The sequence below is a fragment of the Haliotis rufescens genome, unplaced genomic scaffold (genome assembly GCF_023055435.1).
Source record: "Haliotis rufescens isolate VD_foot unplaced genomic scaffold, xgHalRufe1.0.p SCAF_82, whole genome shotgun sequence".
NCBI lineage: Eukaryota > Metazoa > Mollusca > Gastropoda > Lepetellida > Haliotidae > Haliotis > Haliotis rufescens.
In genome coordinates, this window is record NW_025964375.1 from 1,084,093 (window position 1) to 1,109,413 (window position 25,321).

Consider the following 25,321-nt stretch of genomic DNA (forward strand, 5'->3'; position numbering starts at 1 on the left):
GAACAGTCGTCTAAGGCGCCGCGATTCAGTGTGCAGAGTTGCGTCCCTTGGGCATGCCAGAAACCTATGATTGTGTGTTCGAATCCCGGTTCGCCCCAATTATGTTTCTAGGTTTGTCAGCACCATACCCAAGCTCATGGGTTTCATCGAAGTGGTTAACGTCTATGACCTGCATCACTTCGAGCTTTCCTCTCACATTAAGCCGATAAGCCATGATATAACTGGAATACTGTTCAAAGCGGTGTTAAACCCAACTCACTCACTCACTCACTCACTCAATATGTAATTGTCCTCAACATGTCTACCACAAAACTTTTTGAAAACTCAACTAAGGCCTTAATGTCGTAATCCTGACCAAAGAACTTTTGAGCAAGAATCATAATTATGATGCGGTTTGAAATTTTCATAGAAATGTGAATGTGTTAGCTATCCAAACCTTTAGAAAAAGTCAGGCAACATTTTTCATTGTAGTAATTTCTAGAACTAATGACATTTGTAACTAAAAAACATATCATCAGAATATATTGTCATACATGTATGTTGTTTTTCCAACACGCAGAGAGCAGTTAACAAGTCAAACATACGTTGCATCCTTCACAGTAATTGGTTCCTGCATCAGCAAAATACACAACAAAATATGAGATTATGATGTTTATTACGCTGGCTTAACAACATGAAACCTGCACAAAATCATGGTGAAAGACAACATATGATAAGTCACCGACATACAGGTCCCCACTGGATCAGATGATCATTCATTCAAACTGATTACAAAAAACAACATTTTTCTTAACAAAAGGAATGTTTGAATTGAATACATTGGTCAACAACCTCCCAAACAGAAAAGCCAAGTGTTTATCCAGACCATTACAAGGAGATATTTCACTAGAGGCAATTAGGACATACCAGATCTTTTTGTGGCATTGTTAGCTTTCTAAGTACTTTCAAGTAATGTGGTAAGTCTTAGAGTGAGTAAGTGAGTGAGTAGGGTTTTAAACCATGTTTTTTCCCCAATATTCCAACAATATCACGACAGGGGACACCAGAAATGGGACTCACATTTTGCACTTACATGGAGAATTGACCAAAGGTTTTTGGCGTGACAAGCTACGCTTTAACCACTAGGCAACCCCACCACCCCATAAGAATTCGACAAACACATGTATAATGTAATAGTGCTTCTTCTCTTCTCTTCATCTCCTTCCAGGAATCAACATGTAATTATGCTTGAAGTTGTTTTTCAATAGTTTGTGAAAATATTCTCAATGTGATATAAAAGTAATACTAAGCCAAATTGTCACTTGATACAGAATTGGGATAATTAACATTCCAAAAGTCCTTGATGGATGATTATTGTTTGTAACTACAGTAATTTTTTGACAAGCTTCATCCCTCACAAAACACATGTGTATTCATATTTCGCAAGTGGTGTTTCATACTACATATTAATTTGATTTGAACTTCAGATTCATGTGGAAAGTTTACAAGAAAATATAACAAGGAAAAATCAACTCAGATTTAAGTGAAATGTGATCAAATCAGACATGAAGGAACTGAGTCGTATTTTCTTTAATGCTGTACAAAAAGTGTTCATCACAGTCAAAGGCATATTCTGGCTGTTTCATTGATCATTCTGAAGACACTACAGCCTCAACAGCCAAAGGCATCATTGAGTCAACATGGTCCATGTAGATTTCTCACAACTCCAACATGTTAATCCTTCCTGTACAATATGTTCCCCCATCTATCCTGAAGTGTAAATGTGTCACCATTTGCTGTGTGGAAGTTATTCCGGTTTGCAAATAACCACCCAATCAAAGGGTGATGTCAGTGGGAAACATTTGCACTTATTAAATCATAGGGCTTTTGAAACAGTGCCAATAGTCAGAATTAACAATATTTTTCAGATATAAAACAAACAAAAACACATAACAAGAAATCATTTTTGTATGCTTCTGCTTCAAGTGACCTGTAACTTCATGATATGTGAAGAGGTGAGGTGAAATGGGGTTCAACGTCGCGGTCAAGATTATTGCACTTATGTAGCGACGTGCATGCGTGTGTGCTTGTACTTGTCCCGACTGATACCTATTTATAGCGCTCACCCACCGAGATACCATGTCACAGTTTAACATCCACTGACTGAGCCGACCAGTAAGTTTTAGGCCAGACAGAGGGTATTAACAAGTAGCATCTTTTAACGTTTTTTGATATGACGCGGCCGGGGATCAGACCCTAAACCTTCCGCTCTCCAGGCAGATGCTCTACCACTAGACCAAAGAGGCGATCCCCGGACGGTTGGTAGTGGTTGCTTGCGACTGCTGATTGAAATATGCTGATAAGCATATGAATTTCAGAGAGAAAAATGTAAAGAAAATTATTTTGAGGTCAGGGTCCACGTTTTTGATTTGAAAGTTTACAAACATGAACATGATAATGACAAACACTGAAAATGCTGCGATGAACTGAAATTTACTGTGCAGACAAAATGAGTATCATACGAATGAATGCCTTTGAAACATTTTGTTTCATATCAATAGACCAACCTATTCTTCAATACATCAAGCTATGCTGCAATAGCGATATTGAAACTTGATGTATCTTGATGCATCGAAGAATCAGAGCAGCATCCCAACAAAAATGATTGATTGAATGTGGAGCATTTGCAACACATATTGACTGTTATCATCATAGATATACAATTCAAAAGAAGTTAAAGAACACTGATTCTTTCATATTACATTATTACTATAGTTAATCACTATCCTTTCAGATTTTTGTCATGACAGATTAACTATAGTAATTTGAAAGAATCAAGTGTTTTTAAACTTTTTTGAGTAGTATATTACTTCAAACTGTCAAAAAGAGCACTGGGATGATCCTCAACACATGAAGCATGGCACTCCAATGCAGTAATTCCCAAGGTAGACTGTTAACTGTTAACTGTTATCAGCATCAGCTTCATTGTCTTTGCTTGCCGTCGCTTTTGAGTCATTTGAATATTTACTAAACATTCCTCTGTAAGCAGCTTTCAGTTCCTTTTCTTGTTTTTGAAGTTCTCTTTTACATAGTGTTGTGTACTTCTTTACTGATGGTTCTGGAAACAGATTGTTAAATTACAACTCTGGGCTTTGGTTATTGATGAGAATTGTCTTGTTTTACTCAAAGATCTTACATAATGACCTATGTCTCAAGTTAAGTGTAAATTGCAATACTAAAAAATAAATTTATGGATACATGCTTTGCTTTAACCAGAGGGTGAATGTGTTGTATTTACAAAGGCCGTATATTTTGTGACACCAGGGCTTTATCTCCCATTTCCAATGAAGTGTCAGTGGGATAAAAGGTTATTTTGCTCAAAATTGGTATTTTGGTAAAGAATTAATTTCTTAAATTTACTGATATTGTTTGAGCATTATAAATAGTAATATAAACTAAGTATGAAAGACATTTTTTCTCTTTATTGGTTCTGTCATCAGTGAAATACAAGTCACTTATGCAAAAATAAATCAATATTTATATAACATGAATTTAGAAATTATGAATGCCAATGTGGATAGAGTTATGCCTGGACATAGTTTTCAAATACAATAACACGTAAATAAGAAATATGCTATGCCAACATGGCTAATTGCTATTTGTCCTGCTAAAATCATAATAAAATTCAAAATGCTTCATTGACAATCAAATGTCTTCTGATTAATGTCTCTTGGTGCCATTCAACTATGCATATCTGATCGTAAGCAAGAATGGATACAAATACAATGTAACATAGAAAAGTAATTGAACCTCACATAAAACAACACTGTTAACCACACACATCATAAATACCTTCATTGGCTTGGCTTAAGACATCTAATGCTTTCTCATATCTTTTTAAGTGGTACAAGGCCTGTCCTTTTCTGTACACAGCCTTGACATTCCCTGCCTGGATTGAAAGTACACTGTCACAGTACTCTATCACTTTCCCATAGTTGGGATCACCCTGCTGCAGGAGACAGGCTGCAAATAGATATACTTTAACATGTTTAGATGCACAAGAAAAATAATGTGTCCCAAATAGCAAGTATCTCACTGTTTCTCAGTCCATGTTCTGAAATTCAAGTGAAATAGTGATCATGCTATAATTACAATCTCAATAAGATCTGATATTTTAGTCCGATACAAAAAGTCTCTGTGTAAGATCTACGACAACTCCAAAGGAGGTCACGTCAGTGGTCAGGTGAACTTTGTAACTAGCCAATCAGTGTTGAGGCGTCCAAGTTCTTTGTATGAGTGAGCGAAGCATTCAAACCAGCATGTCTGATTTATAATGAGTGAGTGAGTTGGGTTTAACGCCGCTTTTAACAGTATTCCAGTTATATCACGGCATGTCCAAAAGTAGAAAGTATAGCAGCTCTATCACATTGTTGTGGATATTACATACAATTAACTTGTTGTTTCTGACTGTGGAATCTACACCCAACAGAGAATAGCATTGAAAGAACATTTGCGTTCTGTGTGGGTTTTCATTTGTACAAATAAAAAGATCTGAATCAAGTTAGTAAAGAAATAACGATGGATCATTTTAGAAAGCAGACAGCTGACTGGCTGAAAAAATCATGTAGCCTTTATTTAGATTGGGCGGTGAAAGTTCTCTCAGGGTTCACCTCACACGAAGGAAATGTAAAAGACCATTATGAGATTGCTATCATTACAACCTTTATCAATAACAGAAATAGCAAGCAGACAAAAGACTGTCATGACAAGTATGACAATATACCTTCTTTCAAAGGGTATTTATCTTGTTTATTGGATGTTGACGAATTGGGTACCAGTCAAAATTGATCAACACGAAACAGACCTGCCGATCAAATAAAGTAAAAACATCCCTTTTCATAAGGGACACATGCAAACTGATAGAAGCTTCACTTATTGCTGAGATGTTTTCATAAGAAATCACTAATCAGATACCTAACCTGGTAAAGCACCAAGCTCTAACCATGCTGACAAATGTACTTATATTTTGAATCCACTTCTTCATGTTTGTAAATACTTTCTATATGACATAAAATATGGTCTTTGATTTCGATTGAATTTCACATGTTAAATTTTGACTGTCATCTTACCATAGAAATTATAACTGTTTGTAAAGTTAATGTGGAATAACAAAATCATAGTAATAGACAAAGCTGAAAATATACAGACATTAATGTAGACAGCTTTTTACATGCAGGACAGAAATGGTTCACACATGCCTATACTGTGTTAGCACTTTGGCTACTTATCTAGTTTCCCATTCCCATTCTCACAATGGTTATCATTTAGAAACAGGACAATGAGTTCATGTTCTAGTTCTACAAGCACTTCACTGTGAATATATACCTGCTAAGTTATTATAACAATCTGATTGGAGGTTTCCAACTTCAAAAATCATTTCTGGTGGTATTGGGTGTGTTTCATCTTCATCCTGGCCGGTGAACATAGCTGCTAATGATTCTTTACCCTGACCTATTCCCTTCAGATGCAACAAAGCTCTGTGGTATTTCCCAATGGCCAGTCTGTAATTTTTATTTTTATAGGCGTCATTTCCCTCGGATTTATAATGTTTTGCTTTAGAAAGTTTAACTGTGTCTGGAACTTTCCCACCGTCTTCCTCCATTACGGCTCAGTATCTCTTACTGAAATTAACAACACAAAGTGAAGCCGATCTGTTTACATCGAATCCGACAGCTTCTTGAAGCATGGGTAGTAAATACTAGTTTCCAATCGGAGCCATTAATTTCTAGTGATATGTTATCAATGGATCTGTGTATTCATGTTATAAGTAACATTATATATTTCAAAGTGTACGAAAAACAAGGGAATGTTTTTTTTATTCACGCCGAGCGTCGATTTAGTAGATAATTTGCGATTTTCCATGGGACACAAATATTGCCTATTATTAGTTTTGCCAATATCTTTTAGTATGCTTTCGTTTTTGGTTACCGTTTAAAACCTAAACTAACTATTCAGATTTTGATAAACCTATCTTTCACCTTTTAACAGTTCTAGCTCTGATTATGGTGTGTTTTTGATTGTTTGCAGGGCCAACATGTATTATCTTTCAAATGAATTTTCACGACTTCTGCCGTAAACTGGTCTTTTACTTCACATGGTCCAAGATGGCAGAAGCAATGAGAGCCACTGTTGGTTCCTTATTGAAAGGAATCGACAGGTATGTATTACCTTTTACGTTTATGTATAGGTATTTTTCATACACTGTGAAGTTACTTTCACAAATAATATGTTTATTAGGTTCTTGTTATTAGTCAGTGTAGGTGAGGCTCTTTAATTTATATCTGCCGGTACCAGATGTTTGATATTTGTTGACAGTGTCGGACTCTGTTTAGTTGGCCAAGATCAACATCGTGATACGGTCGTGATAAACTCCAAATCAGGGTATTCGTTAGTCCGAGTACAACCGATAATTATGTGATATTTGCAAATAGGAAATCGTCACCAGCTGGTGACAGAGATGTCACTTCATGACCTAACATGATCTTGGAATATTCCTTTATTTTATGACACTAATTGCCGCTGGTACATGGACATGTCTCGATCACCAGCTTTGTTTGCTGTTTAATACCTCACACACCAATATTCCATCTATATGACATAGACCGTCTGTAAATCAATCAATAATCAAGTCTGGATCAGACAATCCAGTGATTGACATCATGAGCAATGCTGCATCGGTCCATGCAATTGGGATACAATGAAATGCATCAATCAAGTCAGAAAGCCTGACCACCTGACCACCCGTAAGTCACCTCTTACGACAAGCATATTCACCTTTTATGGCCAGCATGGGTTGCTGAAGACCAATTCTAACCAGAACCATTCACCAGCTAGCTGCTCACTCTTGTTCCTGTTGAATATTATTTGGACACAATATTGATCAATAAATTGTCAGTCCTACTTGTGGCGCTTTTGTTAGCATGGCTAGGAATCTTTCCAGTTATTAAAGTCTCACACAATTCCCAATGCTTTTCTTAGTCCAGACTTGATTATTTTCATTTGATGCTGTATTAAGAATGTGAAATAGCATAAATCATTCCACTGACATCATGAGCATCGATCCACGCAATAACGCAACCAAGTCAGTGAGTCTGACCACCCGATTCAGTTAGTTGCCTCTTATGACAAGCATAGTTGCCTTTCACGGCAAGCATGGGTTGCTGAAGACCTATTCTACCCCGGATCTTCACGCGTCAGACATTTCGTACCTAACGCTTAAGATCTACAGCGGGTATCCGGGTAGTAAACATGGACTGATCCCAGCCCTATGATCAATGTTTTCTTTTGCAGGTACAACCCTGAAAATCTTGCAACATTGGAGCGGTATGTGGATATGCAAGCAAGAGAAAACACGTACGATGTGGAGGCCAATCTTGCTGTACTCAAATTGTAAGTATGAATGGAGGCAGCATGGTTTCTGTAACCAGCATCTCATGTGCTACCAACTTATGGAAGTTTATGCCACCTTTGACTGCTTGAAATCATTTCTGTCCTTTTTTTTATAACCTCCATGATGATTCAAGGTCACAATGGGTCCCAAGTGTTCCTTGAGTGTCATAAGTACTGACTCATGAAAATGCAGTATGTAACCTGGCTTACTGCATGTCATCGTTCTCAACAGGATGAATCATTATCTGTGCTTCCCTCCCTTGGAGACAGCATGTTGGGTATTTTCAAACCAATGAGTACAAACACATCTGCTTAAAACGCTATCTAAGGTGACATCTATTTGGCATGAAGTCACGTGTTGTCCAAACTGTATGTGTTGCCCTAATCCAGTAACATACTAACATATGTCTAAGTTACAGTACTTGAGACCTAGCGATCTTGTGCAGCATAGTTCTTAAATATGTGATGTTTACAATCAATCAATAGAGACCTGTAAAGAAATTCAGGTATGGAAGATGAAAAGAACTCATTTGGTACATTTGCAAAGTGTTGTTTTACTGTTATTGCGTTTTAAGTAAATTTGTGCATGTTTGTATGCAAGCAACTCAAAATCAATTGGGTAATGATCATGTATTGTGTGCATTTTGTTGAAAAATGCAGCTTATCTTGAGCTCTGGATTTCAGTCCATTGTTGTCCTTGTGTTGCAGGTACCAGTTCAACCCCGGGTACTACCAGACTGAGATGACAGCTTTGATCCTCCTGAAGGCTCTCACCAACCTCCCCCACACCGACTTCATGTTGTGCAAGTGTCTCATAGACACAGCAAGAGTATCCTTCACGTTCAGCTTACCTTATGAGTTGTATGTCATATGTATTACAATTCAAAAATGTCAAACAACACTGAATGAATTCAAATTTCATGACAGGTTTATGCAGATGTATATTGGCCTCCTTCGGTCTCTCTTATCAATTGGGGGCATGGGTGTCAAAGTCATCGAAGGTTCCGTAATTTGCTGCCAAGAGTTGCATCCCTTTGGCTTGCCAGAAACTTATGATTGTGGGTTTGAATCCTGGTTCGCCACAATTATGTTACTAGATTTGTCAGCACCATACCTGTGTTCGTGGGTTTCACCAAAGCGGTAAACGGCTGAGACCTGCATTACTTCAGGCTGACACGGCATGATATAACTGGAACACTGTTCAAGGAAGCTTTAAACCCAAATCACCTGCCCCTAATCATTATTCAAGATATTGTATGAAGGTTTCAGCTTCCCCTGTTCACTATTTAAAATCAGTTTCAATATTACCACGATAACTCCACTACCATGTTTGTGTGTTCTTGGATGAGGAGTGTCCCGGAGCTTTACGCAGCAGGTTGATGTGATCGTGCACACATTTCTGAGCCATGTTGGCAGTGATACACAGCTTGTAGTTCGTACTTCCTTAGTTCTGTCAGCTTGAGGAAGAACCAATCAGCAGAATTGTTCAGCTTGCATTCTTGTTGGAAACCTGTCAGTTCAAAGATTTCTGGGTAAGAGTAAAGGCACTTGCATCTTGTTCCTGCTATGATATGATGTTATTTAAATTAAGTTTGTGAGGAGAGAACTTCATCTTACTGAATGATTAAATGTGCTCCTTAACAGCAACCAATGCTTGCCGTAAAAGGTGACTATGCTTGTCGTAAGAGGCGACTAAGGGGATTGGGTGGTCAGACTCAGACTTGGTTGATGCATGTTATCGTATCCCAATTGCGTGGATCGATGCTCATGATGTCAATCACTGGATTGTCTGGTCCAGACTCGATTATTTACAGACCACCGTCATATAGCTGGAATATTGCTGAGTGCGGCGTTTAACAACAAAAAAACAAAACTTAGTTAATGCAGCAGTCAAAAGGCTGAGACTACTTCTGTGAAAGATTATACAGCAATCTGATTTCATTTTCAGGCAGTCATCAATTCAAGTAGATTTTACACCTTATACTAACACTCAACACTCAAACGTGTTTCTCTCTTTTCTGATTGTAGGAAAATCTGAGGACAGATCCAGATATCATAGCTGGTATTGTTGGTTTTGGAGATTGTGTCAGGAAGTGTAAGTAAATTATTTAATTAAGGGCTATACACCATTTTATGCATCTATCTACACAAAGGAATTGGTTCTTGCCCAAATTCATTAAATTTCAACTTACAGTGATTTTTCTACGGTATATGAATTATAGTAGAGAGGTTATTTCGCCCTCATACAATCAACACGTTCTTCTTCTTAACATACACCCATGATGATCTGGGTGAGAATTGCTCTTTGGCAACCCACCCTTCTTGTAAGAGGCCACTAACGGGATCGGGGGGTCAGACTTGCTGACTTGGTTAATGATTGTCAGCACAACCCATTTGTGGAGATCAGTGCTCATGATGTCAATCACTCGATTGCCTGATCCAGACTCAATTATTTACAGACTGCCGTTATATAGCTGGAATATTGCTGAATTCAGCGTTAAACAATGAACAATCAATCAGTTTACCTCCATAGACTCAAGCTTTTGGCCTCGCAGCCTTCATCAGGTACTCTGTTGGTTTTGTACCATCTCTGTCAGTGTGACGGTTGTCCTCATCCCATGTTGACGTAACAGTGTATGTGTGTGTGTATTTCAGATGTGTGCCATGTGGTGAGTGCAACGTACCAGACCATCCCCCACTCCCTGCTGCAGGAGCTGCTAGGAGGAATCTCAGGTCAGCATCACACTCTCAAAACCTCTCCACAACCTTATTATTAAGTTATTGAGGTCCTCAAATCTCCCAGCGTGGGTCTCGTTGTCCTAATTTATCTGAAATGTCCTTTTATTGGAGGCAAGGGGTGACCCAGTCATCTTGGGCGCCATGTTTTAAAGGTAAATTCCATGAGTAAATAAGAAATTAAAAAAACCAGTAAAGACAAATTAACATGGTGCATCTAAGGTACAGTCTGGTTGCAACTTGCATTGGCGAAAACTCAAACTGAGGCCTGCAGTGATTAAAGAGTCCCAACATCACCTTGAGTTTCATACTCCTATAATTTGAAACAAGTGTGTCCACATTGTCTTCTTGCATTCCAGAATTTGAGGTGAATCAGTGGATCACCAAGTACGGATGGGTGCCACAAGATGGGAATGTGATATTTATCATGAACCAAGATGACAGCATCAAAACTAAGAACATCACAGAGAAAATCACCTTTGACAGTAAGCATATTGGAATTATTTTGTTTTCTGGGAGACAAAATTCTGTACTCAAGCTAAATAGGTTACATACAGCATGGTATGCTGTCTCCATAACTTTAACAGATTTATAGACATGTGCATTTTCCCTTCAGTAGAGAAGATTTATAGTCACATATTCCTCTATCCAACCCTTGTCTCTTACACACTTACTCCTATCTTTGACCATGAGGGGGATTATGGGCAAGAGCAGGTCCACAGTAATCCAAGCTTGTCGTACAAGCGACTTATGGAGATCAGGATCCTGTGGGGTCTTCAGAGAAGTGGGTCCTAGTAACCCCTAGCTTGTCATACGAGTGACTTATGGAGATCAGGACCCGTGGGTCCAAGTAACCCATGCACGTCATAAGAGTTACTCAGGGTGGCCAGTCTCTGATAACATGTCTGTGACTTGGCTGAGGGTATGTTATCATCCCCATGAAGATCTGGGTAGAGAACAGGTCTTCAGATACCCATGCTTGCCGTAAGAGGCGACTATTCTTGTCATAAGAGGCAACTAACAGGATAGGGTGGTCAGACTCACTGACTAACAGTGACTTGGTTAATGTATGTTATCGTATCCCAATCGCCTAGATTGATGCTCATGATGTAAATTAGACTCGATTGTTTACAGCCCACCATCATATAGCTGGAATATTGCTGAATGCAGCGTTAAACAACAAAGAAAGAAAGCATGTTATCCTGCCCTCATGGTGTTGATTGTTGTTCATGCTTTCAATCACTTGAATGTCTAGCACAGATTCAATTATTTACAGGCTGCTGTGATGTAGCTGGAATTAGGGGCATTGACATGGCTGGATGGGGTGTAAAATAGCATACATTCTGTCGGATTGCATTGATTGTTGCTCGGATAGCCACTGCTTTTGTTGGACAAAGCTTGATTAACAGACTGTATGACATCGTGAAAAGCAACGTTCACTAACTCCTCTTTTTGTTGTTGTGCAGGTGTTGCCGCCATCATGGCCAGTGCATTATGATGCATCATCAGCTGACCCTGCCATCTCATTTATACCTGTACACATTCTGTATTTACTAAACATAATAAAAGTCTTGAAGGTACTTTGAAGTCTCATTTTATGAGTTGAATGAATTTGCAATTAGAGCTGCCATCACCACATCACATTTGACAGATTCAGACGTTTAACTATTGAGTGTTGTTATGACATGTTTGTCTGGCATATTCATATTCTCAGAAACCACTGGACCAATGAAGCAAACATCACATACTTGTTCTCACCAACGATGGTCCAATTTGTTCGAGGTTCCAATCTGAATTTATTTGATGTTGAATAGCCTCTTTATGTTTTAAATGTAATGATATTTGGGACATAGAGGGGCTCAATATACCTGTTCCATTTTTTCGCGATATTTTAGATCTGAACCTTGCACTTTGACCACACTGAAAGCAAAAACCTATTGTGGTCATAACTCGGCCATTTTCTTTCAAAATGTCATGAAAGTTGGTACTTGTGTAGTAGAAGTGGGGCTTAAAACATTTTCCATATTTTAATACTTTGACCTTTGCCATTTCTCTATGCGCCTATATTCTCTTAAAATGCATTTTCTCTTGCTATAAATCATCTCAGAAGCCAATGAAACTGAAACTTAACAGTTTGTTTAAGAGGTACAAATCCATTTTAAATTGCTGACTACATAACCAGGTGAGCTACAGTGCCTGATAAAGTACTGTCACAAGTCCTCTATTGGTCTTAGAGCACATTCTCAAGTTCTACGGATAGCATACAGGAAACAGCTTGCACAAACAACACTTTGCACTTTAGGCCCACAAAGCCATGTCCAAGGTGTCCATAACCTGAGCAGCACTGACCTGTAAGAACTGAGTACATGTTTGTTAAATAATTATACTGCACAGAAGCCAGAGGATCAAAACCTGTGCTCTTATCAGGTTATGAGCATACAGATAATACATTAAAGTTGAAAGCTTAGAACATCCCATTTACATGTTCCACATCCAGCAGCTACTCTACCCTCTGATTCTCTGGTCAACCTTCATGACACACACACCATGTACTGAGGTCCTATCACAGCATTAATCCCAATGGTAAGTGTTTAAAGGAACTTGCAACAAGGGGAACAACACAAGAATACCAAACAAACAGTTTAATGACATTCAATAATCATTGAACATGAAGCTCGCATGGCTTATATCACCCAACATTGCTGGTAAGACAGAACTATAGCTGCCATGTTACAGAGACGTAGTGTGCCTACATATGAACTGTATTCCCAGCAAGCAATACAATAAATGAAACTCTGTCAGTCAAATCTTGCTCTTAATGTTCTCGGAGTGACACACTTTCCATCAACTGAAGTTTGTATTGTGGTATCACTGTATTCAGCATGGTTCCTCCAAGTAACATGCAGCTACTCTTTCATCTGTCTGTAGGTCAAGCCACTGTCAGTGCATTCTGTAGGAGAATGACTTTAAATGACTTCCAGCTTTCCATCCGTTGTGGAGGTATTGCTGCCCTGTGTGGTGAACATCATCCTGCAACTGACTCTTCATAGGATCAGGAATCATCCAGTGTTTTTAACATGTCAACAAGTTTCTTCTGATATGCCTCATCTAGACTTTTCATTACCTCTGCCGTAAAGGTATTATCTGAAATAGGATGGGTAATCACATGATTAAATCCACAACGATATTACCAGTGCAAAGTCTCATCCTCTTAAGCGTGAGAACTTGTCTACAGATAGATAAAAGGAAAACCACAATTTACTTTACAGTAGGGGCAGCTTGTGTTGCAAAGAACTCACTAAAACCCATAAGCCAAAAAGGCCACACTGACAAACAAAATATGTATTCCTATTTGTGCTGCATGTTTGTCAAATGCCAAAAATAAATTCAAATTATTTTTGGCAGGATTAGCAGTGAGTTGGGCGCAAGGCTTCTTTGAACAGTATTTCAGTTCTATCACTGCCTTTCAGCTTGATATAGGAGGAAACACTGCAGTGTTGCAGGTCTTCAAAGTTTACTTCTTTGGTGAAACCAAGAATCATTAACAGGGATTCAGAATTTCAGACCCACACAGGTAGACTTTGACAGAGGGACGCAACACTGCACAGAATATTGCAGTGCCTGGGTCACCCATGGTTCCCCGCATGATTAGTCTGTCAACATATCATTATATCAACTACTACATGCATGTATATAAGTACAGGCTATTGATTGGCACACTGGTCACCAATAAACACCGGCTCTGTCATTTCTACTTGCCATAAGCTGTGGGGGTACAACACTCACCTTTTCCCATTAAGAAGGCAGCACAGGCAGCTTTCTCACACAACACTGCTATATCAGCCTGGTCAGCACAGCCACCACTCTTCAGTGTAAAATGGTAGGCAGGCCACCAGGACTCGCGCTCACGCCAGCAGTCTTCCACCACAGAGATGTTTAGTTTCAACTTGCTGAAAGAGATTTAAACTCCTGTGTACAAGTTCCCCAAGTTGTGTCCCACCTTTAGAAGAGGACAAGATAACCTTTGATTGCTGAACATGAACTGACCTGAACTAACCAATCAGATATCATTCAGGTGATAAGCATCAGAACCAACGAGAAAGTAAATTTTGTTTAATTTCATTTTAAACAGTAGTTTTGTAGTACCACATGTCAGCTCAATGTAGAAGAACACCTGAAATGATGCAGGTGGTCCTAGATGTCACTTTGGTGTAACCCACATGTGAATGGTGCGGACAGACAAAGAAACAAGCAGGGTGAATCTGGGATTCCAACCAATGATCAACAGATCCTGGAATGACTAAGGGATGCAACTCCGCATATTGCAGTCTCTTAGATGACAGGGCCACCAATGTCCCTCTGGTTTTCGAAGGCACCTGTGTTTCTAGCATTCATATATAAAATTGGAACACACACATTTCCAGGTGGGTAAATGAGAGGAAAATGTGTGTCACCAGGTACTTGTTTTGTATACTCACACTGATTGTACAACCAATATCCTAGTTTGTAACATACAGGGATACATAGATTAGGGGGAAAATGAATGAAGTACCACCTGTGCAGTTAACTTAAATGTACTAGTTAGAAGCATATAGTCTACACAAAATGTTTCAAAAATGTTACCTAGAGTATATGTGTTGCAAGTATTTCCTAAACTTTTTCCATGGAGTCAATTTGTGTTGCCAGTTGCAGTAGTCCAGGAGGTTGAACAGCAGACTCCCGACTGAGTGACATTCTGAGTGACAGCATGTATGTTTATTAATGTTTGAAATTAGGAATGACATCCGACTGAGTGACAATCTGAGAGACAGGACAAATTAATGTTTGAAATTACGAATGAAAGTCGCAGGGGCGAGTCTTTGTGATAACCCTTGTACACAAAATTCAGACGATCCCTCGATTCAGGTACTACTATGTACTGAAGGACTAAACCTCAAGAACCTAAGAAACTCTATATGAAAATGACCAATACCGCCAATCGAAAGACTGTTTTACAATTATACTGGAACAGTATCAGCAGGTACCATGGGAGTCACTTTCTTCATTTACTTTCTTTTCATCCCCCTACACATAATAGAGAAACTAGTTATACATATTCTACATTTACTTTATCTATATTTCTGCACAGGTCAAAGTCTGTAGGACATACCATTCAAAAGGTTACACAACTTTAATATGAGAGGATTAGATGGATCCCTTTTCACAAGCCCCTGAAACAAAAAGATTGTGTGAATAGTCTAATTATAGTGAGTGAGCATGGTTTTATGCTGCTTTTAGCAATATTCCAGCAATATCATGGTAGGGGGACACCAGAAATGGGCTTCACACATTGTGCCCATGTCGGGAATTGAAGCTGGGTCTTCGGCGTGATGAGCAAACGCTTTAACCACTAGGCTACCCGACCGCCCCAGTCTAATTATAATGGGAATCATCCACAAAAGGTCAGCCACTCCCACATGACAAGCTATTAAAGAGGCTACCATCAGTAAGGCCAAAAACATACATTTTGAGAGACTTCACTTATGAAATCAAACATTAACATTTTGTTAGAAAGTAAAATTGGATGAAAATAATGGCATATGGAACAAATGGAACCAGTGATCAGCAACAACACCATGGATGAAATAGTGATTTCTGCAATTGTCATACAAATGAAATATGAATCCCAACTGCTGCCAATGTTTATATTCAAACACCATTACCCAGAAACCATTCTTATTTACAGCCTTATACTGTGTTTACATTTATCCACTGCCAAGCCCCAGGCAGGGTAACAACAAATACCATTTCTTAACATCTTTTGGTAGGACAAGGACAGAGGATCAAACTACTGACCTTCCTATCTCCAGGCAGATGTTCTATCCACTACACTGGTTCTCTCCTTACCTTAAGGCACCCTATCTTGTCTTCATCTGAAGAGCCATGTTTGACATAGAAGTCGTAGATGTATCGGTGAGAGTTGGGGTTGTCTGGGTTCTGGTCCCGGTATCTGGTCAGCACACTCAGCGCAGCATCCTTCCCCTCAATCTCCTCCTTCATCTGTTGGGAATATTAACATGAAAACGAGCCATTTACTAATATGTTCTTGGACAGGCTGGTACATTTGGAGGTAGTTGGAACTTGGGACCAGAAATATTGGAAATAAACCATGTGGCAAAATTAAAACCAAGTATCTGTGGTAATTTAATGAAAATCAAGTCTTCATCTATCTTTTCTGTCGTTAATCTGGATTTTCCTAACTTTTACTCGGTTTACAAATAGATGCTTAATTTATTTAACTATTCTCAACATTTTAAAGGTTAATTCTTTGGAAATGTAATACGTCTAAAACAATACATGTATATCGGGTACAATCATGAAATTGAATTCATACACTTTTCAAATTTTGGCAAACAAGGAGGAATTGTCTTGCATGGGAATTTTCCAATGATTTATTTCATGGAACAAATTGCCAAGAAATCTGATACCCTGCATTGTAAAATGAACGTTTATTTTTCATGAAAGCAGTGTTCAACTGATACCTCTGGCCCATGAAGATTCGGGGTAGAATCTAACAGGATCGGGTGGTCATGGTCGCGGACTTGGTTGATGCATGTCATCGATCCCAATCGTGTGGATGGATGCTCATGTTGTCAATCACTGGACTGTCTGGTCCAAACCCGATTATGTACAGACCACTGTCATTTAGCTGGAATATTGCTGAGTGCGGCGTTAAACAACAAACAAACAAACAAACAAAAAACTGATACCTGTGTGAGTTTAACAATGAAAGTGTCCCACACCCCAGGCTGGTCACACACATCGTCCATCAGCTTGATGGCCTTCTTGGCATGGTGGACAATCTTCATCTCATCATAGTTAGCTTGGGATGACGATTGCCACATCTCTCCTGCAAACAAAGTCAGAGTTACTGGAGGCAGTGGTCAAAATAACCTTCTGCATGCTTGCAAAATGCTAGTGTAATATGATTTGGATCGATAATTGTACAAAACTAGGTGAGGTGAAATTAGGTATGCATATGCATGTGTGCGTGCTTGAGTGTCTGCTTGTACTAGTCTGGACTTACACTGGTTTTATAGTGCTAGCCCACTGAGATACCATGCCACAGTTTAATATGGATACCCCACTTGGATAAATCTTTCGGGATGATGCACCCGGGCATCGAAACACAGGCCTTCTGCTCTCTGGGCAGACATTTACAAAACTAGACTGAATTTCTAGCTGAAAATCCCAAGCAACTATTGCTAAAGTCTGTTGACATTTCATTCCATTTTCATTTATCGCTCGATCAAATCCATGCACTTTTAAAAGCTGGGTTCCTGCTAAGTTATTGTGATGTTGCACAGGAAAGGAACAACACACATCCCAACATCTGGGGCAGGATGCTGAAACCAGGAATCTGAGGACATGGTGAGGATGGTTCTTGTGACAGTTGTTATGACTCTGACTGTTGTTTCTCATCAGTCAGATGTTCACGTGTCTGACATTGATGAAGATTGATGTAGACAAGAGATAATGTAGCTTCACCTTTGAACTGCAGTGATGTAACGCAGAGTATATCAGCCAGTTCAATTATAACATATACAATAATTTAATATATTTATTTGTCTTGTGTGTTAGAGCAAAATATTAATCAAAATACAGTTAACAAGTAATCCAAAGTTCACCACTTTCAATGTTTGAAAGTAAGGTGGGTCCTAGGTTCCTTGAGATTTTGCTGTGGTAGCATATGAATCTGAGATTTTCCTGAATCTTTTTAACATTAGGGTAATGACATTAGGGCCAGACCCCATTACTTTCATGCTTAATTGTGGACACTGGCTGTGGTGATACACATGGCAATTAGGGTTGGCGTATTGGCACATAATTTCGTATTGAAATATATCACAATACGGAGAGCTGCATTGCGATAATTATTGCAATACATATTGAGGCCCTAATTATATATATTTGAACTGTTCAAATGGATCTTCTCCATTCAATAATCCAGACTTCAGATTACGAGATTGGTAGTATGGATATTTGAGACTACCTATTATGCCATCAATATGGAAAGTTAATGTAAACAGCACGAAGTTTACATTGTTTAGATAGGAACCCAGTCCATCCAAATGCTTCAGGATGGAAGATATTAGGGCTGTTACAATTCACTTGCGTATTCGGTGAATCGAACCGTATCCATTCATGAATTGAATTCGTTATTCGTGGCCACTAGAATCGAATATTTATGAATATGCAGTCATGTGCATTTACATACCCTGTACCTAAAAATATCCATAAGAACATATTATATGCATAGATGTCTTCAAAAGACAATACTCTCATAATATTTAATTTGACAGTATTGTGGTCACTGGTCATTGTCGCATTTGTGCAGATACTAGTTCCTGGATAAGTGCAGTATATAAATGTATAATATATTAATAATTAACAAACCATGTCAAGTAATTGATGTTGTTATTGTTTCACTGATTACAACAAATAATACATCAACTGCTGACTTGTTATTGTATTCGTGAATTGCTATTCGTATTCATTACCATATATTCGTGATACGAATCGTATTCGTCTCACAGTGTATTCGTTGCAGCCCTAGAAGATATAATTATTATAAATATATATCAATTCTTCTGAGACTATATTGGAAAATATCAATACACAAAGGTTGTATACGGTATGTGTATTGCTGACAGCCGTATTGCAATATACCGGTATACCAGTAATATTGTCTTTTACAAAGAATTCTAATTGTGGCAAATCAAGAGTTGAACCCTCAAGCAGCAGACCCTGGCAGCCAAGGGAGACAACTCTGCATGGTATGAGATGTATGAGACCTGTACCACAGTGCAACCTGGGCCATGATGTTGCATTATCCTTTTTTAAAATTTGTAAAACCTTTTATATGTAAAGTGTGTGTAAAATATAAAATATTTTACATATCATATTGTTGGGATACATCATCTGAAGTAAGTCACCTTCAGTTTCTTTCCCTTGCATGCTGTGTTTGAGTTGCAGCCACTCAATGTAATACACCAGCCCCTTGTAGGCCTTGTAGACGAAAGGAGGGTGGGCTGGCAGGTTCACTGTTCTGTCAAAGCTGGACTTTCTTTTATCCTGAACACAGACATGTAAGACTCAGATCGAGGGGAGTATCTCCATCAATGGTGGGAGCTTGATCAGTAACCAATTGTCATATCTGGATCATCTATGGTGGATCTTACTTTGCATGGCTACAAATGTAATGAATCTTGAAGTACTATAGTTTGAATGTTATATAACCTCTGTCACCAACAATCTAAATACAAACCATCCAAAAAGGGTAAAAAATGGCACTAATCCCATAGTCCTTGCCAAACTGCCCAATAGCTAAGGTATCATAAGGACAAGTAGACATTTGCCCTTTTTAAGGGCTTTGCTAAATGTTATCTTTATAAGGACTAGTGGACTAAAACTCATTCTATCGCTGTCTAAAGTGACTCTAAAGGTTGAGGGGGTCCTTGGTCCATGCATATTGCACAGTATAATAATATGGGGACCCCTTAAATCTTTAATCTTTATCCCAAGGAACCCTTGATTCCTTAATTTCAGAGTGTGTGTTTCTGGACCAGACAATCCAATGATTCATACTACGAGCAACAATCCCTTAAGTCACCTCATAACCTGGACCTAACCACAGATTCCCAATTTAGTTGTCTCTTACGACTGGCAGTGGGATGTTGGGTTCCAACAGAGTTTAAATTAAGAACATAATTAGGATAGTAAAGGGTTTGACAGGGGAAAACTAAATTAAACTACTGGCACAACTAGAAGCCTCCCCTAACATCACGTCAAGTCACAGGCCATCAAGAAAATGATGTAGTCTAGAAACCTTGAGTCTGGAGGCGGCTGCAGCATCTGACACTCTCCCCTGCTGCAAGAGGTACATCACATACTCAAGTATCACATCCTCGGCATGCAAGTCCTTAAAAAGTTTCAACTGCCTGAAACATACATATCTACAATTAGACATCATGATTATATATGTCAATATGGATATACAAATACAGTAAACTATGGTTATAACGAACTCGAAGGGACCACTAATTTTAGTTCATAATAACTGTAATTCGTTATAAGCATATATACAGCATTTCAACAAATGATTGGGACTAAAAACTAAGTCTGTTATATCGGTTAGTTCGTTATAAGCGTGTTTGTTATAAATATAGTTAACTGTATCTACTTTTAATGAATAAGTCACTATTATAACAGTATGAATATTCACAATTCACACGCGGGTACAATGTCTGAAGCCTATCTATGGTGTCTCTTGCCATGTAATGGTTGAAATATTGCTGACAGTGGCCAAAAAATGTTGTTACTCCATCAGTTTAGATGTCAAAATATTTCTGAAATATCTGGCACTGTAAGTCAGTAACAGGACGTTTTGTTACTTTTACAGTGAATGAACTGAAGAGACAATATTTTACCTGCATTCTGTGAGTTTCCAATGTACACTGTATTTAAGGGCACCTGTCAATATCTACCATGACATATATCATGAATATGGTCAACTGTACAGCAACAAACCTGAACAACTGTGATATGAATGCATCATTTTCTTTAGCGTTGCTGTACATCACTTCCATACCTGCCTGGAACAAGAGATGATCACTGACTGAATATGTTGAACATGGTTTGTGTGTATGTGATTGGTTCATAACACTGCACTCAGCAATATTCCAGCTATAGGATGGTGGCTTGCAAATAATGGAGTCTGGACAACACAGTCCAGTGATTTGTAAACAAAAATGAGCAATGATTCTCATCAGGGTACTTTGATATGCCATCAACCAAGTCACCGATCCTGATAACCTGATCCATTCAGTCACTTCTTATGACTAGCAAAGGTTGATGGAACCAATCTCAACCCTGAGAAATCCCCATGGGTTCCCAGTATAGTTGCCTGCAGTCGTGAACTCGGTTCAATGAAACCAGTGACCTCAGCACATGGGTTTCGCAATGGTGCGAAATCTGCACGTACGTCTCGCAATGGCACGATATCTGCACGTGCGTCTCGTAGGCTGTTCGCAGTTTTTGTTCTATCAAGGGTTTACAATGATTGTAAGCCCTCCTGCGAGGTGTTACAATCGTTGTAATACCTCCTACAAGGTGTTACCACAATTAAAAAACTCCATATCGAGTTACACAAACAGCCAGTAGGTTTATAAGTGTGCACTATACTCCCAAGAAACACAGGTTTTGAGTATTTACCTCGATCATGGAACCCATAAGCATTGGGGAGCTCTGTACAGCAAATGTTTGCACCTCAGACAACTGGGAACCTGATGGAACACCCCCTCCAGCCTACTTTATATGAAGAATGTGTGAAAGTAAAAGAATATACTTAACCTCATTTTGGGGGCAAGTTACCAATATCCTTCCACAAATTAGACATGCCTATAGTGGAGATTTGGGTAAATCATGTACCTTCCAAATCGTCTGTGATGTTCCTTTTGGTTCGTAAGCCAGAGCTTGCAGTATTTTAACAGCTCCTTGCCAGTTATGGGTCAGGAAACACTCTTGTAGCAGTTTGAAGAACTGGGGGACAATATATGTGTGTCCTTTGGCTCTTGCTTGGTAGTCTAATCCAGAGGCTGCAACATACAATGATAAGGTATACACGGGGCCTTGAGAAAGTATCCAAAGGAGAGTTGCAGAACATGTCCATAGTATGAATGAACATTGACTGATGAGAACCGAGAAAATGACCATAGAAGTAACTTTAACAAAGAAGTATATTCAGTTCCCAGTTGTCCATGTTCCCATATAACCGCCTTGATTATTCTCACTTGTCATCTTGAAATCTTCTATCAGCTGATAAAACCATTGTTTGACTGATTCCTCATCCACTTCTTCATCCAGTGCTATGTAGCGATTGTGGGTGCTCTTTGTAATCAACACCAACAATTCCTCCTGCATAGAAAATACACAAAATATATTGTGAAATAGGGCAATTTTCTACCCACGTACCCCTCCAACCCCCAATTACCCGACCCTACCTGGATACCTGCTGTGGGTCTCAAGGGTAGGGTACAAAGTTTCCACCACTTGGGAATTGTTTTACCAGAGCCCTGGCAAAAACTATTTAGATACGCATATAAAACGATGTGATCATGTATACACTGAATCTTTATCTTTACTCACGCATATAAAAGTCTGAAAGAATATGTGCATAGTTAGAAAGAAACATGAACATTTGGTGAGGTGAAATGGGGTTTAATGTTGCATCTAAGATTATTGCACTTATTTTGCAAAGTGCTTGCAAGTGTGTGTGTGGTTGTGTGTATGGCTGCTTGTACTAGTCTGAACTAATGCCGACTTTATAGTGCTATTCCACAGAGATCCCATGCCACAGCTTAGCTTAACATGAATACTCGACTCCAACAGTATACCGACCAGTACTTAACATGAATACCCCATTCAGACTCCAAGCCGACCAGTCCTTGTTTTAGCCCTTAATGCCGAGCGCCAGACAGGGTAACAACAAGTACTATTTTTAACATCTTTTGGTATGACGCAGTTGGGGATTCGAACCCCGGACTTTCCGCTCTTGGGGCAGATGCTCTACCACTAGACCACGGAGGCAGTCCCTGCGAACATTAGAGAATTGTAGTGTAACCATGGAGTTCTATTGTTATTGTCATTTTAAAACAGTATATCACAGGACTACCCATGGATCCGGGTAGTCCTGTGTGTACCCAGGTCCTACTCAGGACCGATCTGACCCAAGTGACCGAGCTACCCATCCCAGCCCTATTGTAAAACTACCACATCATATGACATATGATCCATATTTCAGGTATTTCAGTTACGACAGATTATGCTGAGCCACCCATGCTCCTAAAAAATACTAATGGAGTCTTTACCAATCACAAGCCAGATGTCATGGACAGAAATTAAAGGGGCACTGATCTAAAGCAATTCTCCGGGACTGGTTGTTGCCTTTGTTATTATTTTTTCCCGTGAGTACCCGGATGATATAGCAGAAACCTAGACTAGTTCGCGACCTGTGCTGCGCAATTCGTAAGCGCATTTGTCACTTTTTTATTGATAGTTTTAGGGCGTATGGTCACATTGATCAACAAAATCAAATACAGTTTTGGAAATAATAAGGAAATGTAGGTATCTTTATGGGTAGCATCGGTAATGGTGACGAAGTTTTGATTTGTCACTTGCTTGGAATTGTGCGATTTTCGTTTACACTATATTGACTTGCAACACAAATTAACAAAAAAGTAAATATTTCTCCTGAGCATTGCTTATTTTATCGTGTTTATATTTTTACAGTCAAAATGTGCAAAATTTTCACCTAGGAAATTTATTAAACGCCTGAATATTCAGTTATTTTACAAATTGACTGAAAACTTTGTCCATCTGTATTATTATGACAACATTTCCAAACATTTTTATGTTCAATATAATCACCAAGAGACTGAAAATGTTACGATGAAAAGTACATATCTATATTGTTTGGCTTCTAATCCTACATAATAATCTATTGTGATGTTTTTAGGCCCTTTTGATCGTCTTAATCAATTTTAGTCAATCTGTCAAAAAAATGGGCATATTTTTCAGTCAAAATGACTGAAATATTTACACATTTTATAAATTGCCTGAGATAATCACATTTTACAAATTGATTGTAATATATACACACTTATAAAGGAAAAGACTTGTAAAAACAACATCTATCGTGCATCGAAGAATTTCCCAACCAAGACGTAGAGGAACAAGAATGAATCTGTCCAATGCTACAGCAAATGAAGGAAAACAAAATGCAAATATCATAATTACAACCTATCAAATTTATTTGTATAATTTTAGGCAACTTCCTTGTTTGAGGAATGTATCCATGAATATCCACACAAAGGAATAATACAAAAAAGTAAATCAACTGATCATTCATCTCTTGCTGGGCTGCCACGTGTATATTACATAACACACATTTCACTTAACTTCAAACCTGGATTTAGATTGAATAATTACCCTAGACACAATAAATGCCAAATGGGAACCTTTGTCAGGTATTCTGAGTGGTGCTACCACTAATTATACCTGTAATAAATTCATTAACTGAGCATCAAGTGAATGACAACAAATACACAAGTGCAGGGTTATACCAGAAAACGTGGATGACAACAAGGGAGTACCAGATCACGATCTGAAAAATACTATCATGAAAGTGTATACCGTGGATAAGCCGACACCTTTCTACAGAATCTTTTTTCTGGTCCTCAAAATTCGGCTTATACGCAGTCATATACGGTAGTAATCGTATTATCGACGCAATCCGAAATCCGAAAATGCTTTCACTGCATGGATATTTTTTGATTATTATTAAACTTTAACAATCAGGGGTATTTCCAAATGACGACACCTGATGAGCTCCGCTGTTCTTTTTGTCTGTTTGTTTAGTCTGTTTAACATGCACCCTTTGTCGAAATCTTTATAGATCACGGTTAACCAATCAGTTTTCAAAAATGAGTAAATCAAATATTGCCGCCAAGTTTATTTAGCTGTCCTTGCAGACGGTAGCCCAGTCTCTTGTCACGCTCAGTTGCGTTGCGTATCGTTCGGGTAGTCACGGGGAAAAACAATAACAAAGGCAACAACCAGTCCCGGGGAATTGCTTTAGATCAGTGCCCCTTTAAGGTAAGGAGGAACCAGTAAAGGGGAGACAATTTGTTGGCTTATTTTATGAGCGCTTTGATGGGTATCACTATCCTGAAAACACAATGTAATGTCGTGTTTCCGAATCCCGAGAATGATTTCTGTTATTATAGCTGATAAGTCGTAATTGTTATTATTATTCTGAGGATATCGGCGACTGACACAATGAATTTGTGCATCTGACAAACGTTTAAACATCAGCCACAAATTCGGTTTATTCAGAAATTGGTATCGTAAGATTGTTGATCCTATTATCATGCAAATTTCTGACTTGTACACACATACCAAACGTTTCAAAGAACTGGACATATCGTCGTCATCATTATCCATGACGCCACCAAAACGCTGGGTAAACAGTTAAATACAAGCAGACGGCACTTCCTCCACGTGGAAGAAAAGTCCTACTTTATTGACAACATATTTTATTGCGCACACAATACAATAC

The 25,321-nt window shown here is 38.7% G+C and overlaps 3 protein-coding genes across 4 annotated transcripts; 1 reads left to right on the top strand and 2 right to left on the bottom strand.

The window, feature by feature from the left end:
* Window positions 1-638: 638 nt before the first annotated feature.
* Window positions 639-5,740, bottom strand: LOC124144316 (tetratricopeptide repeat protein 9C-like). The gene is made up of 3 exons (XM_046513675.2): window positions 5,365-5,740; window positions 3,832-4,002; window positions 639-3,097 (listed from the first exon to the last, which is right to left on the bottom strand). The coding sequence occupies exons 1-3, from the start codon at window positions 5,639-5,641 to the stop codon at window positions 2,940-2,942; spliced, it is 606 nt and encodes a 201-aa protein (XP_046369631.2). The 5' UTR covers window positions 5,642-5,740; the 3' UTR covers window positions 639-2,939.
* Window positions 5,741-6,049: 309 nt separating this feature from the next.
* Window positions 6,050-11,744, top strand: LOC124144325 (eukaryotic translation initiation factor 3 subunit K-like). Its single transcript, XM_046513686.2, has 8 exons — window positions 6,050-6,196; window positions 7,330-7,428; window positions 8,137-8,257; window positions 8,886-8,960; window positions 9,457-9,523; window positions 10,084-10,161; window positions 10,524-10,649; window positions 11,631-11,744. The coding sequence occupies exons 1-8, from the start codon at window positions 6,090-6,092 to the stop codon at window positions 11,660-11,662; spliced, it is 705 nt and encodes a 234-aa protein (XP_046369642.1). The 5' UTR covers window positions 6,050-6,089; the 3' UTR covers window positions 11,663-11,744.
* A 1,047-nt stretch (window positions 11,745-12,791) lies between these two features.
* Window positions 12,792-25,275, bottom strand: LOC124144335 (TATA box-binding protein-associated factor RNA polymerase I subunit A-like). Of its 2 annotated transcripts, none has more exons than XM_046513697.2 (12): window positions 25,162-25,275; window positions 21,996-22,119; window positions 21,634-21,800; window positions 20,734-20,798; window positions 20,033-20,144; window positions 19,140-19,278; window positions 16,914-17,053; window positions 16,051-16,203; window positions 15,314-15,374; window positions 14,788-14,899; window positions 13,951-14,114; window positions 12,792-13,308 (listed from the first exon to the last, which is right to left on the bottom strand). In XM_046513697.2, exons 1-12 carry the CDS (start codon window positions 25,204-25,206, stop codon window positions 13,217-13,219), a joined length of 1,374 nt encoding a protein of 457 aa, XP_046369653.1. In that variant the 5' UTR covers window positions 25,207-25,275; the 3' UTR covers window positions 12,792-13,216. The 2 variants fall into 2 exon arrangements, with proteins under 2 accessions (XP_046369653.1, XP_046369662.1); XM_046513706.2 differs by lacking the exon at window positions 25,162-25,275 and adding an exon at window positions 23,073-23,149.
* Window positions 25,276-25,321: the final 46 nt, after the last annotated feature.

Excerpts from the sequence above, each read along its gene's own strand:
- LOC124144335 (XM_046513697.2), bottom strand. The coding sequence starts at position 25,206 with ATGGATAATGATGACGACGATATGTCCAGTTCTTTGAAACGTTTG. Across the intron at positions 22,120-25,161 it reads CCAGTTCTTTGAAACGTTTG|GAGGAATTGTTGGTGTTGAT; the intron begins GTATGTGTGTAC and ends TTTTCTATGCAG. Across the intron at positions 16,204-16,913 it reads TCATTGTTAAACTCACACAG|ATGAAGGAGGAGATTGAGGG; the intron begins GTATCAGTTTTT and ends TATTCCCAACAG.
- LOC124144325 (XM_046513686.2), top strand. The coding sequence starts at position 6,090 with ATGAATTTTCACGACTTCTGCCGTAAACTGGTCTTTTACTTCACATGG. Across the intron at positions 7,429-8,136 it reads AATCTTGCTGTACTCAAATT|GTACCAGTTCAACCCCGGGT; the intron begins GTAAGTATGAAT and ends CTTGTGTTGCAG. Across the intron at positions 10,650-11,630 it reads AGAGAAAATCACCTTTGACA|GTGTTGCCGCCATCATGGCC; the intron begins GTAAGCATATTG and ends GTTGTTGTGCAG.
- LOC124144316 (XM_046513675.2), bottom strand. The coding sequence starts at position 5,641 with ATGGAGGAAGACGGTGGGAAAGTTCCAGACACAGTTAAACTTTCTAAA. Across the intron at positions 4,003-5,364 it reads TTGTTATAATAACTTAGCAG|CCTGTCTCCTGCAGCAGGGT; the intron begins GTATATATTCAC and ends ATCTATTTGCAG. Across the intron at positions 3,098-3,831 it reads CTTAAGCCAAGCCAATGAAG|AACCATCAGTAAAGAAGTAC; the intron begins GTATTTATGATG and ends ATCTGTTTCCAG.